This window comes from Hemicordylus capensis, chromosome 4 (assembly GCF_027244095.1).
Source record: "Hemicordylus capensis ecotype Gifberg chromosome 4, rHemCap1.1.pri, whole genome shotgun sequence".
Lineage (NCBI taxonomy): Eukaryota > Metazoa > Chordata > Lepidosauria > Squamata > Cordylidae > Hemicordylus > Hemicordylus capensis.
In genome coordinates, this window is record NC_069660.1 from 237,951,967 (window position 1) to 237,972,121 (window position 20,155).

At 42.4% G+C, this 20,155-nt stretch overlaps 1 protein-coding gene across 15 annotated transcripts in view; it reads left to right on the forward strand.

The window, feature by feature from the left end:
* Positions 1-20,155, forward strand: part of PIEZO2 (piezo type mechanosensitive ion channel component 2) — a 469,614-nt gene that overhangs the window by 439,216 nt on the left and 10,243 nt on the right. For all 15 annotated transcript variants that reach the window (XM_053247271.1, XM_053247279.1, XM_053247278.1 and 12 more), the window contains 3 exons: positions 11,128-11,297; positions 13,977-14,096; positions 15,996-16,075. In XM_053247271.1, coding sequence (XP_053103246.1) covers positions 11,128-11,297; positions 13,977-14,096; positions 15,996-16,075 — 370 coding nt within the window. The remainder of the gene's footprint in view (positions 1-11,127; positions 11,298-13,976; positions 14,097-15,995; positions 16,076-20,155) is intronic.

The window sequence follows — 20,155 nt, forward strand, 5'->3', positions numbered from 1 at the left end:
ATCTTCCTTTGTGCATATATTCTCTTCTCTATGGCCCAAAGATTGCTGCTGATTGATGGGATTGGAGAGCAAATCCCACGGTACAGGTACTGTCTGATGAAATCAGCACGTTGTTGTCATCAAGATGCGGGTCACTGGCAAATGGCAACTCAGGTCCTGACACTTGCAGGACGATACTCCTTGGCGCAATGTGCACAGGCTGTTCCTTCTGAGGCAGTGGGCTCAGCATGGAGGCCCCATTTTCCTTTGAGACATGGCTCATGGTGTAGAGCAAGAGGTGCTGGGGACGCGGTAGTTCCTCTAAGGTAGCCAGGGTTAGTTGTGGCTCACTGAGTTGCGCAAGTGATGCATGCAAGCCCTCTCCTGCAGTAGCAATAGCCACATATTGTGGGAGGGATAATGGTGCTGAGGAACCCTTCTCGAGTGCAGGGAGGCTAGGGCATACAGGAAATGCAAGAGGTACAAGGGGCTCCTGCAAAATGGGGGGAAAGTGTGAGCTCCTTACTCTCCGGTGTTGTTCTGGTGGCAAAGTATTTCTGGATTAATTTCTCTGGGGCAGGATCAGGAGAAAGAACTCTTGGGAAGGCTTGGGAGGTTCTCCAACATTGCCCCTATCCCTGACACTGTCACTTTCATTGCAATTGCTAAAATCTTCTGCATAGTGTGACAGCTTCCTCCTGCATCTACCCCAACACTTGGGCTGAAGGGGGGGATGTGTCTGTGTTAAGGAGAGGTACTGTGATTGGGCAGTTGGATGGTTTGAGGCTGGGGATAGATGAATGCACCTCCATAACACTGTCACCTTCTATAGACTCTGGCCTTGCTTGCTTCTGTACTTCAGTGAGACATCTGGATGCTCTCCAGATTACATGGTAATACAGCCATAGTTTACTTCTGCTTGGCAGAATCGCATTGAAACTCTAAATAAAGGATGTTGTGCAAAGCCACCAGCAGGGGAGCAGTCTGTTCTAAACTCCTACAACTGGAAAATACAACTCCCCTCACCACACTATAGGACTGTAACGCAGCAATAGAACCTGAAAGAAGGCATTGAAAATGTGAACAGCACCTTGCTGACAGCGCAGGGACTGTGACGTCGATAAAGAGACAATACTTAACGGACACTTAACAGACACATAGTGACACTGTTGTAGTGTCTAAGCTAAGTTTCTGTTCTGGGGTGGACTGAAGCAAACAAAATGGTGAACTATGTGAGCCTGCCAACATAACATTAGGAATAGCTCTGCACTTCCAATATTTTTCATAGCACATCCCGGCAGCAGCAACTATATAGCCAATTAGTTCAATACACTCCTTATATAATTTTGTCATCTAGTATAGTAAAAATAAAATAGGATCTAAATCCAGTTCTATTTGCAATATATTTTCAATTTTTCTCTTAAATTGAGTCCAATATCTTGTCGCATAGTCACACAGCTATCACATATTGAAAAGGTTGCTAACCTCTTGTTTGGATTTCCAATATTCATTATTCTAAGTTCTATTAATTTTGCCCAGCAATTCAGGAATAATATACCAACACATCATTATCTTAGTACAGTTTTCCTGTATATTCAAATAAAATGGGAAATAATTACCAAATTGGCAGATGTCAAACCTGGAAGGATAACCAACATCTTTTCCCCACTTAATCATACAAAAGAAAGGAAAGATTGTGCCGCAGGGGCATATCTAGGGTAGGGCAGGCAGGGCACGTGCCCCGGGTGCCACGTGAAGGGGGGCACCATTTTTTAAATGATTTTTTAAAAATGGCCACCGAAAACAAAATGGCCACCACACATGCTCAAATGGCCTCTGTGAGGCCCTAGGCCATGCCAGGCCTCACAGAGGCCATTTGAGCATGCGTGGTGGCCATTTTGTTTGCAGCGGCCATTTAAAAAAACATATTTTAACAAATGGCCACCACACATGCTCAAATGGTCCCTATGAGGCCATTTGAGCATGCATGGCAGTCTCCAAAATGGCCACCACGCCGATCTTTGCAGGCCCAAACAGGCCTGAAAATCAGCCTGGGACGGGCTGCGGCGGTGGGGGGAGAGGGAACCTTTGCAGACACCCCTCCACACACACGGCCTTTAGGAAGCTCCCCGAAGGGGCTACAGGTTAAAAAAATTTTTTTAATTTAATATAATAAAAGTCACTGTACACATATTCAGTTTGGCACTATGTACAGAGAATCAGGGCTTGTGAATACTGAGCTGAAGCTTATGAGCTAGGATTGTATTCATTTGCTCTTACTTTGCTTCCTGTGAGAAGTGAATTAAATGTGATGTCTTAACAATATGGCTATTAATGGTGAGTTTGTCTTTGAATCAGTGTGAAATCCATAGTATTAAGGCCACTGGGAGTTTCTTGCTCTCTTTCTCTCATTTTAACTGTCTTTCTGAAATACTAGAATATATTCCAAGCAGTGACCCAGTTTACTCTGCATATCCTTCAATTATTTTCAGAGTATCTGGGAAAAGTCAAATTCTTCATTTATTTTAAAAACTTATGTAATAGTGATGCTACAATGCATAGTAGAGAATTAGACAAGCACTTCTGTTTAGTTTTCCAAGTACACCTCCACATAGTATTTGGGTATTTCATGAGCCCCAGCATACTGAAATTTGTAGTTTTCCAGCATTTTTTGGTCTGGCTATGTGCATTGCTAAATAGTTTTTGAAATATTAACATATTAATGAGCTCGACTTGTATTTTTGAGCTGATATTATGGTAAAGTTATCTGAAAGATGGGTGTCAGATGTTTGGATAGGGGGCGCAATTTCAGTGCTTGCCCTAGGCAATATTTTTTCCCTAGATACACCTCTGTTGTGCCGTCAAGTCGGTGTCAATTTCTGGTGAGCACAGAGACCTGTGGTTGTTTTTGGTAGAATACAGGAGGGGTCTACCATTGCCTCTTCCCTCACAGTACAAGATGATGCCTTTCAGCACCTTTCTGTATCACTGCTGCCCAATATAGGTGTTTCCCATAGTTTAGGAAATTTGTCAGCAGGGTTTTGAACTAACAGATTGAACCTATAAATATTTATACCAAGTTATTTGTGTTATTCCCAATATGTAACTGTAACTGTAAAACTTTATTTCAGTCGTAGACCAGCAACACAACAATATAAAACAAATAAGAAAAGAAAAGAAAAGAATATAAAATCAGGCTACATTTATATGAATTTGGCATATTATATAACAATATTTAGCCACGATATGAATAACATCCGGATTAAGATTAATGAACAAATAATTATCATCTCCACGACCCAGAAAATTAATCAAAAGTGGGGCAATTAGTTGACATCTTATGTCCCTGTAATAATATTACAGGGACATAATACCTGTCCTTACAATACAGCAGAACATGAGCAGTTGTTTCAACATTACCAGATCCACAAGGGTATAATCTTTATTTTAAAAAATTAACCTGTAGCCCCTTCGGGGAGCTTCCTAAAGGCTGTGTGTGTGGAGGGGTGTCTGCAAAGGTTCCCTCTCCCCCCACCGGCCTCTTAATTCACTGCCGCAGCCCGTCCCGGGCTGATTTTCAGGCCTGTTTGGGCCTGCAAAGATCGGCGTGGTGGCCATTTTGGAGACTGCCATGCATGCTCAAATGGCCTCTGTAAGGCCTGACAAGGCCTAGGGCCTCGCAGGGACCATTTGAGCATGTGTGGTGGCCATTAAAAAAAAATTTTTTTTAATGGCCACCGCAAACAAAATTGCCACCACACATGCTCAAATGGCCTCTGTGAGGCCTGGCATGGCCTAGGGCCTCACAGAGGCCATTTGAGCATGTGTGGTGGCCATTTTGTTTTTGGTGGCCTTTAAAAAAAAATTCATTTTAAAAATGGCGCCCCCTTCACGTGGCACCCGGGGCACGTGCCTTGCCTGCCCTACCCTAGATACCCCCCTGTAGATCCCCCAAACTTATTTAAAGAGAATCAATGTCTTGTTTGTTTGTTTGTTTGTTTGTTTGTTTGTTTGTTTGTTTGTTTGTTTTTACATTTATATCCCGCTCTTCCTCCAAGGAACCCAGAGCAGTGTACTACATGCTGAAGTTTCTCCTCACAACAACCTCTCAGGTTAGGCTGAGAGAGATGTGACTGGCCCAGAGTCACTGGCCCAGAGAATTTCTTTTAGAGAATAGGCAAAAGGCCTAAAATTGTGCTACAAAAAAGGCAACTACCCACTAAAGTTTTAATCTTTAGGCAGGTAGCTTTAATCTGCCCAATTTAAGGAGGTACCATGATGCATTTCTGAGCTGGGTCTCAATTCATGTCTCCACTATCAAGAGTTGATGTAGCCTTGGGCTCCAAAGCACTTGAAATCCTCTAGAGACTTTGTTGCAATTGTTATAGCTGCCCAAAAGGCATGATTAATGTATTACTGCTGTAATACACTGTAAAACGTAAAAATTACTACCAAAGACAACCATAGGGCTCTGTGGTTGCCAGGAGTTGACACCAACTTGACAGCACACTTTACTTTACTTTACTTTACTTTAGAAGTGGACCCTTAAAACCATGAAGATCTTATATTGTAGGGCAACCCCAGGATCAGGATTGCTGGTGGGATGATGAGTTGGTGCTCTTGGATGGCTCATGGGAATTTTAGATAGCCCCAACTCCAATCTGTACCAGGTATCTAAAAATCCTTTTCAGACCTTCAAAATAAATTTAGATTGCACCCTGGCAATTCCTACAATTAAACCATTGCATTAGTGTTTACTTTGGACCCAGTGGGCTGGGTCCAAACATTCTGAGGTTCCAAACTGAGGTTCCAGACATTCCCATATCTGAGGTTCCAGACATTCTGAATTTTTATCGAACCACTTTGAAGTTTCTTAACACCCATACATTTTTATATAATGATTAAACTATCTATGCTGAAACCCTTGAAAACTGAGAGGATCAAGTGGAACATACAACTTGATGTTACCTTAACTCCACATCAGTGAGCAGAAATACTGACTTCAGTGCCCAGGCCTATGCTTGATTTTAGACATAGGCTGATATAGCAAAACAATTCTGCTAAGATTCTGCTGGACATCTGTTAGGTTTCAAATTGCTGGTCTCATACAGGATGATAATTGTTGGAAATGCAGGAACACATCTGCTGCATCTTTTTAGATATGCTCAGCATTTCATACATTCTGGTCAGCAATTGTAGTCAGAAGCAACTTTACTCTCTCTTCTTTATTTAGCTTTTAAACTGTAACTGTACTGTTAGGACTGATTCCCTAGTTCTTTGAGTTTGTCAGAGGGGCATAAAGCTTGGCTAAAGAGAGGTTTATTGATTGCCAAGAGGCTCATACTTTCAACACTGGAAATCGGCTGATTTCCTGATATGAAAGATTGGATGTCTGATACATTACTGCTAGCAGCCAGGGAGCAAACCGCTTTCTACAATTATGAGCTAACAAGACATTCTCAAATATTTGGCATCAATATCTAGATCTTTTCACTAATTAAAGTTCCTAACTTTAAATCTGACCTTGCATAAGGTACAGTAAAGTGTGCCATCGAGTTGGTGTCGATTCCTGGTGACCACAGAGCCCTGTGGTTGTCTTTGGTAGAATATAGGAGGGATCAACCATTGCCATCTTCTGCGCAATATGAGATGATGCCTTTCAGCATCTTCCCATATTGCTGCTGCCCGAGATGTTTCGCATAGTCTGGGGAACATACCAGTGGGGATTCGAACTGTTTCCCCACTGTGCCATTAGGTTACAATAATTCCTGTTTCACACATAGTCACTACACTATGTGTGAAACAGGAAGAGGGTTCCCCCTCCCTATTTATCATCTATATTTTGTTTTTTATGGGGGTGGCAGTTGCTGAAGAAGATTAAAATAACTTCTTCAACTTGGTCTCTGTGTTTTAGGCTCTGTAACTGCACAGAGGCGCCATTCAGAACCTTCTAAGCTTCTAAGAGAGCCAGCGTGGTGTAGTGGTTAGAGTGCTGGACTAGGACTGGGGAGACCCGAGTTCCAATCCCCATTCAGCCATGAAACTAGCTGGGTGACTCTGGGCCAGTCACTTCTCTCTCAGCCTAACCTACTTCACAGGGTTGTTGTGAAAGAGAAACTCAAGTATGTAGTACACCACTCTGGGCTCCCTGGAGGAAGAGCGGGATATAAATGTAATCATCATCATCATCATCATCATCATCTCTCTGTTTTTTGGTGGGAACTGCCTCCCCATGTCCTTGACTCAAATGACCATTGTTAAAGTTTACTAAACAAGCTTGTAGGAACCAAGTTTCCACTCGGTCTCACTTATGGAACCAGGCTTTAAAATCTTCCCAAGCCTTCCCTTCGATTTCAACATCAGTACTATCCACCTTGGTACTACTCAAGATGAACACGCGCGCGCACACACACACGCATCCTTCAACCTCACAACCATTGGTACCATATGAGACATTCAGACCACAGCATCCAGGAAATGGTCCCATTAAAGAAAAAGAAGAGGGTGCTGCAGGAGACAAGTCTGGATTTGAACACTTTGGAACCAGTGACTTCTCTACCATCGGACCAGCATTTGCCCAAAATTCTGAAGAAGAAAGTACCAGAGAACGCTCCTCTCTGGACTTGCAAGCTAAAAAACAACCAATCAACAACATATGCTGACAGGGTTTTCCCACTGGTCCAAGACATACAAGAAGACACCATAGAGTAAAAGGGACCCTTGGACTATTCTATGGCTCATCACTCTGATTCTCCAGGAACTTCAGCCCTGCCTTCTAACTTACCACTTTCCTTCTAGATTACTGCTCCACATGACCACACTCACCAGATTCAGAAGTACACTGACCCCATTCAAGGGTTGACCATTGACCCAAAGAAAGAGAAATAGGGAATCTAAGACTTTTGCCTGGATCTCAGTTCCTATTTCCATACGGATTTCAGTGACCACTCTGGTTGACATCACCAAGAGAGAAGTGACTATAGGGACCATCCTTACAATGTCCCCTATAAAGAATACTCTTGAGACTATGATGACTACATTCAATACCGTGATTGAGACAGAGACTTATCAGGACTGAGGCTATCTCAAATGGGACAGATACAACAGGGAACAATATGATCACAATTTCCACTACTGAAGCAAGAGTGACTGGAGATTCTGCAGAGGTGACACAAGAAGGTGCCATCCCCTTCACAATCATGCTCTTGCTCGTCAAATAGATGCTCTCCTTGATCCTGAAGAATTACTCTTTCAGGACATCAACCTAGAAATGAGTGAACCAGTCCCAAGATATACAGCATTGGACTCAATCTAAATATGTTATGCTGATACCAAGGATGAAAGCAAGTGCTGTACTGTCTATCTAAAACTAATTCCAATCCACTCATACTGACATGGTTGAACAAGAATAAGACACACGATAATCCTTTACCACCAATACCAACGGTCACTATACAGATCCTAACAGAATACAAGAGGAGGAAGAAACAAATTTGTAAGTAGAAATGGAAGTCCATTATGATGATGAAATGCATTCAGCACACTTGGAACTCGCTTCCTCAAACTCTTCTCTGAATGATTTACTTGTTGATTCCAAGCCATAGTCTCCCTATGAAGACCAGACTACATCAGAATACATCTCACAGAGGGCTGGGCTTTTTGGAGGTGGGGGGAATTACCTTGGACAAACAGCAAAAGGATGAATTGCACCCACTATTTAGTATAATAAATGCTGACACACATTCACCTGTTTTGCTTCCCATGAATGCTCCCTTATGGAGATTGCCAAAACTTATTGGAAGAAGCTGTTTTCTTTATCTAAACCAACTAGGGGCCTTGAAGATTTTCATTGTATTCAAACAGAGGCAGAAGGTTGCACCTTTCTTGAAAAACATCCAATCCTCAACTCAGTTGTGGTGGATGCATCTCAGATGATGCTTTAGATGCTCACTCACACAAGGATGCATCTTTTGGGAAAGGAGTACTTCAGTTGCTCTTATTACCAGGGTCTGCTGGGCATGTGTCTACTGCCACGGTCTGTGACTACATTTTGCTTAACCTGAGAGAAATTAGCATCAAATGGGTGCAGACCCATGAAAAGCAAAAAAATACTCAAAGTCCTGTAGGATTGTGGCCATGGCTTTGATGCACTGAAAGGAGAATAAAGGGAATGGAGGCATGTATTTGAAAACAAAGTGGTTTTTTAATTGAGGGATAATGGTATGGGAAATGAAAAATAAGTGGTTAATCTTGCAGCACATTTACCAAATTATAGTATTGGGAAGGGGGATAGAAGCTTGAGGGTGAAAGTAGAGAGAAAGGGGGAAAGCGTTTGTCATAGCTACCTGATTCTAGCGGAGGGAATCTTTCTCTCTGGAAAGCTCAAGAATAAATGAATGTACCCAGACAACATGCTGTTCAGAGTCTGATGGTGAGGTGTAAATGCAAGGGCACCCTGGGCAGGATGCAGGCTTGCAAGAAGGCTGGATGACAAAAGTGTTATGGCAGTTGCAGGGCTCAAAAACTCAGGCGAAATTGAGAGGGTATTTCATAGGCAAAAACATACCCTGAGGCATTGAATAAATACTAGAGGAGACTAATAGATGGTCTCCTTCAGGAATTTCCTGATGACTTCAGGGGTTCCTGCTCCTGATAAGGTTTGAATATTGGTTATTGATTGGGTTATGTTGAGTGGCTCCTGTATGTTCCTTTAGACAAAGGAAGTTTCATGAAAGAGTAATTGCTCTGGGTAATCACTTGAATAGACATTTGGAGAAAGGCACGTGACACATTCTGGCATATCTCTGCTATATATAAAACGCTAAGGGCATATGTAGCAAATCTTGCTGTGCATGGCGAGAGTTCTGATGAGTGAGAGAAGACACAGTGTAGGGCTGAGCACCGATGGAGGGACAGCTGCTGCTGATGAGCAGCAGGAGGGTGGCAGAGGAAGGAAGGACAAGGTGGAGGCAGCGATGCTACAGCAGAAACATTGAGGAGAAGCATCTCAAAGGCAGCCTAGGTTGGCTCCAACCTTTCTTGGTCTCCTCGTGAGGAGCATGGATGAGCTGGGGTGGGAGAACACACAGAGAGCACCAGCACAGCTATCCTTCTCATGAGGAGACCAAGAAAGGAAATGGGAAACTAAAGCAATGGAAGACAAATTCCCCAAAGATGCATTCTGAAGTAAATCAGAGCAACTGAAAAAGTGAACACTTTGAGCCCTGGGATATCTCTCATGGAGTGTGTGTGTGTGTGTGTGTGTGTGTGTGTGTGTGTGTGTGTACGCATGCACATGCACATTTCAGCTGGACACTTATGACATGTTCAGTCCCTGAACACCTCAGCTCTGGGTATGCTTTGACATAGAGAAGGATGAACAGCGCAGGGAGGGGGAGTGAGTGAGTGAGTGAGTGGAGGGGGAGTAAGCGAGCGAAGGGATCAATAAAGCAGGGGCTGTGGCGAGGGGCAAGGAGAACAAAGTCCTAGCAAGCAGATGCTCTGTGCAGAATAAGCTAGTACTTGCTTAATTTTGATAACAGGAAGGAGGAAATGGGTAGAAAGGTTCACATAATCTTGAGCTTATCAAAGTGAAGAAGATGGCTGAAATGCTAAGTGTTAGAGGTACAATGAATCACCCCAAAATGGCATAGTGAGCATGGCTAGTAACACTCTTTGCTTATTATCCACCTCCAGGTAGGATAGCTTGCTGTAACTTTGGTTCTTCTAGTAGTCATCTGTGCTACACCCTCTCATCCTCCTCTCTGTAGTTGTCCATCACAACGGACTCACAGACTGAGGAAGGGGACAGAGGAGCGCAGCCATATGCCACAATGGGGGGCGGGGTTCCTGCTAAAAACTAGAGAGAGTTTAGAAGCTTGGATGCTTCTTGATGAGGCCTCTGCACAGGTGTGGAGCCTATTTGTGTAAAAACACAGGTGACCACTAGAAGATCCAAAGTTACAGGTAAACAACCTGTTGTTCCTCCTGTATGTTTGTTTTCTTTTTGTATATTTTTACTTGTTATAGGAAAAACATGCAGTAAGCTATTAATTAAAAAGAACTGTGAAATGAAATAATTAAAAGACCTAAGAAACTTATAAGAGTTGTATAAACCCTGTGTGAAAAGTTACTGTAACATTCAACAAAACAGTGTTGTAACCAAGCAGGTTAACCACTCTACTTCATAGTAGAGAACCAAGCTATGAACAGAACTTGTAAAATAAACTTTTATTTCATTCATCTTCAAAGAATCTGTGAATAACATGTCTGTTTCCCCACACCTCCAACACTGCATTACTGCAACAGAAAATAATATACATCCTGAGATTCTAGGCATTCATGCAGAGACTTTAAATGGTGGTAGTGAAATAAATGAATGCTGAGAGAAATAAAAATCATAAATGAGTACAAAAAGCACATTCTAGAACCACCACTCCACACACAATAGACGCTTCGTTATCATGGCAGTTCCTTACACAAGGCAGTTGTGGGAGCAGATGGCAATCTGCTCTATTTTCCCATTCACCACAGTAAACCATACCTGCCAACAGTCCCTAGTTTCCCATTCACTTGAATGGGAAAATAGGAACATGTTATATGGTAAACTGCCATCTGGAAAGGCTCTCAGAGTTCTCTTTGGTATGAAAATGACATTTCCATATTTTCATTTTTTGGACTATATCTCATAGTTTGTATTAAAAATGGCACCTGAACAATGACAGAAAGCAAGCTCCCAACTTTATAACAAAAATATAGTAAGAAATGTCTATGCACAAGAAGAGGAAGAAACATATTATAAAGAATACTACAGCTTATTCATGTGAGTTAATTTATTAGACTCTGCCTTCTTATCATATAATAGCCTTAGTTTTATTGAGCCTTTGAGGACTCAGCTATATGTTACAGACAAAAGTAAGAAAATCCCAGTGGATTTTTCCTTGAGACAAAGAAGCAGCATTGGGAGGAGATGACTTGAAGTGGAAAAGCAGGAAGGGCATTGCATAATTAGCAAGCAATTTGTATAATATGCAGATTAAGCTACTCAGATTTGAGGAACTGGATTATGGCAACCCTGTAAGTACTCTTACTCGTAAGAACCTGATGATAAAGACATATAAACTTCCTTTTTTCCCATTACCATTTTAGGCTGCTGTACCAATTCTAGAGAACTATGCTATAGAAGACATAACAGTTGCACAACTAGAAGGGAGTTCAAATTCCTTGTGGACCATTAGCCCTCCCAGCAAAAAGAAAATGATTGCCCAACTCGAGACTGATGATGACTTTTCTGTAGTTGTTTCATGGAGTGTTCAAAGGTATGACTTCACTAACAGCATATAGGGTTCCCTTTACTTGTCTACAGAGTGTTCCTCATTGAGGCATCTCATTTAGCCCTGTACTTGTTTGATATCTTATACAAGTCAGAGTTATGCTGCTCTTAAAGCTTATGTGTATATGTCAAAGGCAGTGTGAACTGAGCTGCTAATATGTATAACTGGACTGTGTTAATTTCCACAAAGCCTCATAGAGAATGTGCACATAATCCCTGCATGAAAAGGGTGTTACGCACATTCTCTGATCAGTATATATGATCTCTAAGAGGCCTTGAGGACAGTGTCCTCTCTAATTTTTTTTTTTCATCTGTGTGAAGAATCAGGTTTGTTCTGAGTGGAAGTATCAAGGCAGTGTGTGCGCATATGCATTTAGAATGGGGACTTCCTGATTCAACCTGAGTGAGATCTAAAATTAACTGAGCAGATATCAAAAAATTTGTGAGCGCATGCACACATCTTAGAGGGAACACTGCTTGAGGACTGTGTATATCTTAATGGAATTTGGCACACTCTGTGGTCAATATATATAATCTCCAAGAGGCGTTGGGAAATGTGCCTGTTTTGACAGAATTTTGTACATTTTCCAGGTAAAATGCACACTCTCTAAGGAGTCTTGGGGAATGTGCATATCTTGACAGAATTTGGCATACTCTTCGGTCAATATGTATGAACTCCAAGAGTTATTGAGGAATATGTATATATTGACAGGATTTTGTGCATTTCTTGGGCAATGTGCATAATGTTTGGTCAATGACTGTAAATAAAACTACCACTACTACATCTCCAAGATGCATTGGGGTAATGTATGTATCTTGACAGAATTTTGTATATTATCTGGATAATATGTATAATCTCCAAGAGGCATCAGAGGATGTGCTTACATTGACATAATTTTGAATGTTTCCTAGGCAATCTGTGCATTATTTAAATATACTTAATCTCACAAGACACATTTATGAATGTGCATACATTTCTGCATTTTCTGTGATGTACATAATGATGGGGCAGTGTATGGAATTCTGTCAAGATATGCAGAATATCCAGTATGTCATATTGCCTGGGAAATGTACAAAACTCTGCCAACATATGCACCTTCCTAAATATTGCTTGGAGGTTATACATATTGGCCAACTAGATATTCAAGGCAATGCCAACATTTCCAATCAGTTAGCACTGCTGTGCTCATGAAAGGCAGCCCTAGAGTGCAGTTGTGTAGCTACTTAGAAGAGTGCACCAACACTTGAACCACAGCACTACTTGCTGTACATTGGAAACAATATGAAACCAGCTAATCTAGACGCATTTGCCAAGTAGAAATTCTGATTTCTCTATGGCACAGTGGAAACAGTTCTTAATGTGCTGCCAGCTGGGAGGCAAATGGCACTTTCAACACTGCAGGTGCTAGTATAAGGAAGAGAATACACTGGCAAGCAAGACCCTGTTGCTATCTTACATAAGCTCTTCACTGCCCTCTAAAATGTTAACACTTTCATGGTCTCCTCCACCAAAGTTTCAAATCTTCCCCCATTTTGTCCCAATGACATATCAGTGAGGAAAGCAGAAGGAGGTGGATTCAATCCAATCCTAGTCCTGACCAACCTTTCTGGTCTTAGGCTGTGTTGGAACTTGAAATTAAAGGATCTGAGTGCGTGCGTGCTCTGCTTGCTTAAGACTGCACTTTTGCATGCAAGAAATGTTAGTAATTGTGCTGCCCAGAATGCATTAGGGAATGACATGTGACATCCCCCGAAAGTGACAGGAGTTTCTAACCCTTTCACAAAAACAAAATAAAACAAAGCATCCCACAGTTCCAGGGAATTGCTGGAGAAACTCACATGCTGGGAAGCTGTGGGTACATACACATTGGGCAGCATGCTGTTGTCAGGGCTGGCAGTGGAGGAAACTGTCTACCTATGCTATCCTGTGTTCAGATTTAAAGCAACCTTTAAATAATGTGGCTCCTTTTTTGAATGCCTTTATATGAATGTTGATTTGGGGGGAGGGAATTCTGTATTTGTGTTTCTCTTTGTCAAGACAAAGCTCTGCATATCTTTGTTTACTAAATATGAAGCTCAGTGGCACTAGGATCGAGTTCAAGTGCCTGATAACCTCATGAACTATACATACATACACACCTTTGTGGTGCAGTTGTACAATGCAAGAGCACTTACATGATTATCTGATAGAGCAGGGGAAGGCAACCTTGGCTCTCTAGCTGCTGCTAACTACAACTCTCATCATCCCCAACCACAATTTATTGTGGCTAGTGATGATAGGAGTTGTAGTTCAACAACAGCTGGAGAGTCAAGGTTGCCTACCCCTCTGGTAGGGCCACCATCAGCTTCCTTCTTCTGAAAAGCTATCCGCATAACATCAAAGTTGATTAGGTTTCCTGAGAGTAGTAAGATCTTAGTGACAGAAGTTGCAACAGCAGGAGGCAAATACAGGTATAAATTATAGCAGTACATGCCACTGTAGCTAAAGAAAATTTGTAGGATTGAGTTTTTAATTAAATATGATAATGCAGACTCTTTTCATCCAGTAAGAACAGAATTTTATAAACTGTAGAGTTAAATGCAGAACTTTGTCAGAACGTTATTACAATATGTTAATAGGCAATTGTATATTGTGACTAAAATCCATCCTTTTTTTTTATTGAAGAAACCTCTCCCTTGGAGCAAAAGCAGAAATAGCATCAGATAAAATGTCTATCAGCCTACCACTCTCTAAGAGACGAGGAATTGCTGCAATGATGAGCAATCCAGATGAACATAAAAGTGTGTAAGTTCTTTTCAATGCTTATAAATATAATTTTTTTCTTACAAATGAAGCTAAACATTTTTGCCTTAATTTTCCAGTTATAATATGCCCTCATGCATTGTACACAGTGCTAACTTTCAAAAGAAAATGGAGGAAAATCCATTTTATGTGTTGGGGTTTGTGATTATTTAGCAAAGTGCCAAAAGAAGCTACCCACTACAGTTACAGAGTAGAGTGCTGAGTTCAGTTGTTGTAGTTACTTAAAGAACACACATGGAGATTGTTGTACAATCTAAACTAAATAGATTTATTGGTGAAGTACATTTGAGATAGGAAAGACCTAGTCCTATCTATCAGCTATATAATGAATAGGTAGGAAGAGAGAGATGTTTCCATCTGCTCTCTAAGAGGAAAGGAAGAAGACTGACTCACTACAGGGAGTACCTGAGGAGTCAAGGCAGGGGTCATAGAGTAGAGGCAAAGCAGGGACAGGTACAGTAAGGAGACCCTCACTAACTACCTCTACTCCCAATGCCTCTAGTGGTCATTAGGATAGTTGGTGCAAAAGGTTGATGCACTGGAACTCCATCTTCAACATTATGCACCACCAAGCTTGGACTTGTTTCTCTCCCCCCCCCACTTTTTTTCTGGCCTCTCAGCCACTCACACTGGCCAGAGGGGCACACACAGTTTCTTGGTCCTCATTGAATCCTTCTTCTGACCACGCTGACATTCTACACTGTACATGTATGTACCCTCCATAACACAGTCTGCTTAAAATAATCTAACCTGACTATTATTTGAGTCATTTCCCCACAATCCCAGAATTTATCCAACTGCAGAAAATTTCTCTGATTTTCTTACCCATTAATTAAAAGGTTTCTCAAGGATCTGACAGACCTCAAACAGTCCATTAGAAATCCAGTGCCAGCATGGAATGTATCACTGGCTCTGCGCAAACTCATCAGGAAATCATTGAACCTACGGCTACATTACACATATAGCTGATTACTTTTAAGACTGCATTCTAGGTAGCTGTAAGTGCAAAATGGGCCCATGAGTTAAAAATCTTTGCTCAGATCTGTCATATATCCAATTTCACAGTCATCTTACATCCAAACATCACTTTTTTGCCAAGATAATCTCAATTTGTCATATCAACCAGGATTTAGTTCTTCCTGCCTTTCCCCCCTAACTCTTAGTCTGAGGGCAAAGGAAATCTTCATACCTTTTTGTGTACTTAAATTGTACACTGTCACTCAGTAGGCTGTTAAGAGACTGTTATTCATGTGCTGTTGAGCTCCCATATGCGTTACCAATTCTCCTTTTTGTGCTTTTCCCATTGGTCATTTACACTGTTAACCTGGTTTATCAGCTGGCACAGAAGTCTCCTTTTGTATCTGTGAGGGCATTCTTCATCTACAGTGCCTGGCATCCTGATTAACTGTCTGGCCATGCTCCAGAAAGAAACTCCCCTGGGTGCAGAAAGCTTCCTTAGCCCAGCAGCACAGGTCAACTGTGGGGGGGGGGCAATTTTCACTAATTTATTCTTCCTATGGAAGAACCCTTCAGGAAAATATGTTCCTGAGGGCTGTGCAACCCTCATGGGCATATTTTCTAGTGGCCAAGGGAACTTCCTGAGGAAGGAGAGATCGACAAAAATACCCCCACTTCCCCGCAATCCATACTGCAGAGCTACAGATGCTTTCTGCAGTGGGGGACTCTTCTTCCCAGCACATAACCGCATGATCAGTGAGGATGTCAGCCAGTCAACTGAAAGACTGTGATGCTACCAGACCTGTGTAGGGCAGCAACATGGTTTGTCCCTACACAGTCCGTGAAATACTGTGCCTTAGCCATAATGACAAGAGCTGATAACCCCATGTAAATGATATACTATTATTATTTTTTCTTTTGCAGGATAATAGATAATGTGTACCCACATTACATCAAGGCACCTAGTGATTCTGTGGCAAAACCCTTTAAGCAGTTCTTTACAGGTATGGATTTTTAGCAATTGTTACTGTTGAAACATTTTCTCTGATTCTGAACATTGTGATCTGGATTGCATGGATTTATCTGGTGGGTGAGTGGGCAAGTGAGTGCTGATGGTTCTGCCAGGTAATGACAGACATGTAATATATAGCTTTCCAGCTTGATGATCCTGTTATTGATCTTGCAAAGCAACATTCAAGCAATACCTCTCTTAATATGAAAACGCTTAATCTAGAGTGTGATTTAAAAGAGCACATGAGGTTATAGTTATGAGAAAAACTGTTTTGGATTATTTCTCTTAGCCTACAATTTTCCTTTACTTATCAAACATGCCTATGGCCATAATTAAAGTTTAGTTTAGTATTTATTTACGGTCTTTGACCAAATGCTATAACACATTTACATTTACAAAAAGAAAAAAACAAAACATACTTTCAGCAAATTTAAAACATTAAATAAAAACCAGTTAATCACTTAAAATGGAGTACATGTGCATATTGTAGCTTCCCAGAAGCCTCAGAGACTCTATTCCTTTGAGGGCCGTAATCTTGAGGCCAGATAACAAAACTTGGCTACTGCGGCAGAAATAATTAAAGGTTTATGAGTAGAGGTGGCATGACTGTCTTCCAGTGTTCCCACAAACTGGCATTCAAGCTGCCACCATGGAAAAGAAAAGAACCACACTGGGAGAACAGGACTCTCCCTTCCCTGAAAGGAAAGAATCTTCATCCCACTGCTGGGACCTGTGACTTGTGATGAAATGTGCTATGGGGTGGGCAAGGTGGCAGGGGGATGCTGACTCCTTAGCAGCTGTAGCAATCCCACTGCTGCATCAGGGGTAAGGGGGCGCTTGCTATGCTAGGCAATGAAATGCTAGGCAATTAATCAGAGCAGCTGGGGGGCAGGGGGAGGCTAGCAGGAAGAAAGGGTGTGAATTCTAGGCAAAAGATGGAGCTTGGCCCGGGCTATTATGATACACATCTTAAAAGCAATAAATATATCAAAGAGCAGAATCTGGCCAGATGGCTCGGAGGCAATTAGGCAGTCACAGAGGTATTTTACAGGCATGTGTCTAAGCAAGCAGTGCCTATATATATTCCTCCAAATTCCCCCCAAAGTTTATGCCTATAGCGATATAGATTTGAGCGGTTCTGTTTACTTGGAGGGAGTGGGGTGAAAGATATGGGCCAGGGCCAGTCCATAACACTGTGTAAACATTTTGCAGTTGTGCAAGGCTATTTTGCTAGCTAGTTGCTCTAAGCCTGAAGCTTGCGTTCAAGTCTGTCATTGCGCCACTGCAATAGCATGCACTTTTATAACCTGTGGCATGCCTCCACATTAGTTCATATATATTGCAGGGAATGATGCAAAGCTATCCACAATCCTTGTTGAGCAAGCACAACACTTGTGTCAGTGGATATAGACCATAAGGGATTTCACAGCTCTGAGCATCTGCTCAACTATGTAACTTTCTTGCATGCATGCATCTTTGTTTCTTGCACTAGCACAATGTTACTCTAGATGTCAGTCAATACATTTTATTTATTTCTATATCGTAAATCTCTATTTTGTATATTAAAATATATTCAAAGCAGTTCACAGTAAAATATAAATAATAAAATTCCATATAATGAAATTGCTGCCATTAGCATGAATGGCTTTGCAGTGATGGAACAAATGTGCTCACATCATATCTAGTCGTTAATTAGGAGGCATAGCAATATAATACTTTATTTTAAAATGTAGATCTGATACATGATCCGTTGAATCCATTAGAATGGGTTCTGCGCCTGCGCGGAAGCCTCTCGGTGTCGAGTTCCACAGCTCCTTTTCGGCGCCTGCGCCCCACCGCACGTGACCACGTGGCTATTTAAGGTGAGAGGAAACGCAGGCACCTCAGTTCCTTTGCGACCGCCATAGAGAAACGCAGGCACCTCAGTTCCTTTGCAACCGCCATAGAGATCACTTAGTTTCTGCAGCTCCTTTGTGTTGGTTCCTTGGCTAATTTCTACTTCTACTGCTAATTCTGACTACGGACTGTTTACTGACTATTCTTTGGCTGCTGATTTGGATTATCTGCTTTTGGTTTTGACTTTTTGACCTGCTTTTTGACCTGCTTTTGGTTTTGACTTTTTGACCTGCTTTTGGTTTTGACTGTTCCTGTTTCTGCCTCTGTTAATTCCTCCTCAACTTGACGAATGATCGGACTGATTTCCTGGCTGTATTGACCTCGGACAGTGAGTACTATGGATGCCCCAAAAGGGAAGAAAACCTTTAAACGCTGCACTAAATGCAACACGAAATTGCCCTCACAAGACCGCCACAACTTGTGTTTGCTGTGTCTGGGCGAGGCCCACATTACTTCGGCCTGTAAGATTTGTCAATCTTTCTCCAAACAAACTAGAAGAAATTGGGAACTCCGTTTATGGGCCTCCATTTATGATGATGTTTTGGCAGCACCTTCTTTGAAATTTCCTCAGGCGCATGGCTCGAAGAACCTGGGTTTGGCCCAGTCTAAAACTTCGACACCCCCCATGAAGGCCCCTAAGACCTCGAAGAGGCCAGGTGAAATGATGGCGGCTACTGGCACTCCTTCCAAAAAAGCACGGGCGCGGACTCAGTCGGAATTGACTCCGTCGCCGTGATCGGCACAGGATGTCATCTTCATCTCGGCATCGAAAGTGCTGCCACCCGAGAAGCCAAAAAATCCATCGACTCCTACACACCAATCAATGTCGACAACTGCGCTGGAGACAAGCGCTTCGACATCAAACATGCAGGCAGTGACAACTTCGACGTCGATACAGGCATCACGCTCGGCATCAACGGTGACATTGAAGGGGGCTTCGACATCGATGCAAGTATCACAATCGACATCAGCAGTATCAATGTTGATGGAGACATTAAAGGGAGCTCTGCCAGAACAGCAAGCGACATCGACTTCGGTCATGACATCAACGCTCTTGATACCGACCACTAGAGATCTAGTGCCTGCACTCTGACTCCTATCCATTCCCCCTTGACATCGAAGGATAACGGTCAACCCACCTCGTTGAACACTCCAATGAACATTACCACAGTGACACCAAGGTTCTGTGCTCCTATGACTTTTACACTGGTGGGAGCTAATATTGAGGAGACTGAGGCTCCGCCATTGGGTCCCCTTCTAAGGAGGTTTGATTCGACAGCAAATACCCCTTCAACTTTTCATGGGTTCTCGCATTCAGGGTATGATGCTGCCAGTACCGCTCCATGGATACTAACCGCCACCCAGCTCACCACCACAACACCTTGGCACACTTGCGGCTTCAGCCACCCGGTTTCCCCATCAAAGGAAACGGCTTTGCCAGGTGCCACCTCACCGGGAACTGCTTATGATTTCCAGGAAGACTGTGCATAAGGGTAAAGTTAAATCTATCAGAGGTCCGCCGGGTACCCCCGCTGCGTTTTCCATCCATGCTGTTCACGCAAGGGATGCTCCACCTCCTCCGAAAGTCTTTGCCGACATGTGCACGCAGACACAGATTCATAGGGCATCTGTGCAGACCCAAACAACTTCAAGGCACTTTACCACGATGGCGATGCAGACCGATCATTTATCTGTGCCTACTCCCCCTCGAGTGGTATCTCCAAAAGTACCATCACGCCATACTTCTTCGGATCCAGATTCAGAGGATAGCCACCATGGGTCTTCTGATTTTGAATCGGATGCTGAAACATTGGAATTGGATCCGTCGTCAGATGTAGCTACACTAACCCACGTTTCACCTACAGAAGAGTTAAAAGCCTATCACGCCCACGTGAAACGGATGGCAAATGCTTTGGGACTGGATCTTACCTCCCATGTCAAAACTATAGATGACCCAGTTTACAACTTCATGCAACGGTCTCAATCTGCACAACCAATTGCGCTTCCTCTATTGCCCATCATCTCCAATGCAGCGCAATGCGCATGGCAAGTACCACACACTTCTACACATACTTCAAAAATACTTGAAGGTCTTTATATAGAGCAGGAACAGGACAATACTTACCTGTTTAAACATCCTGTCCCGAACTCATTGGTTATTGATTGTGCTACCACC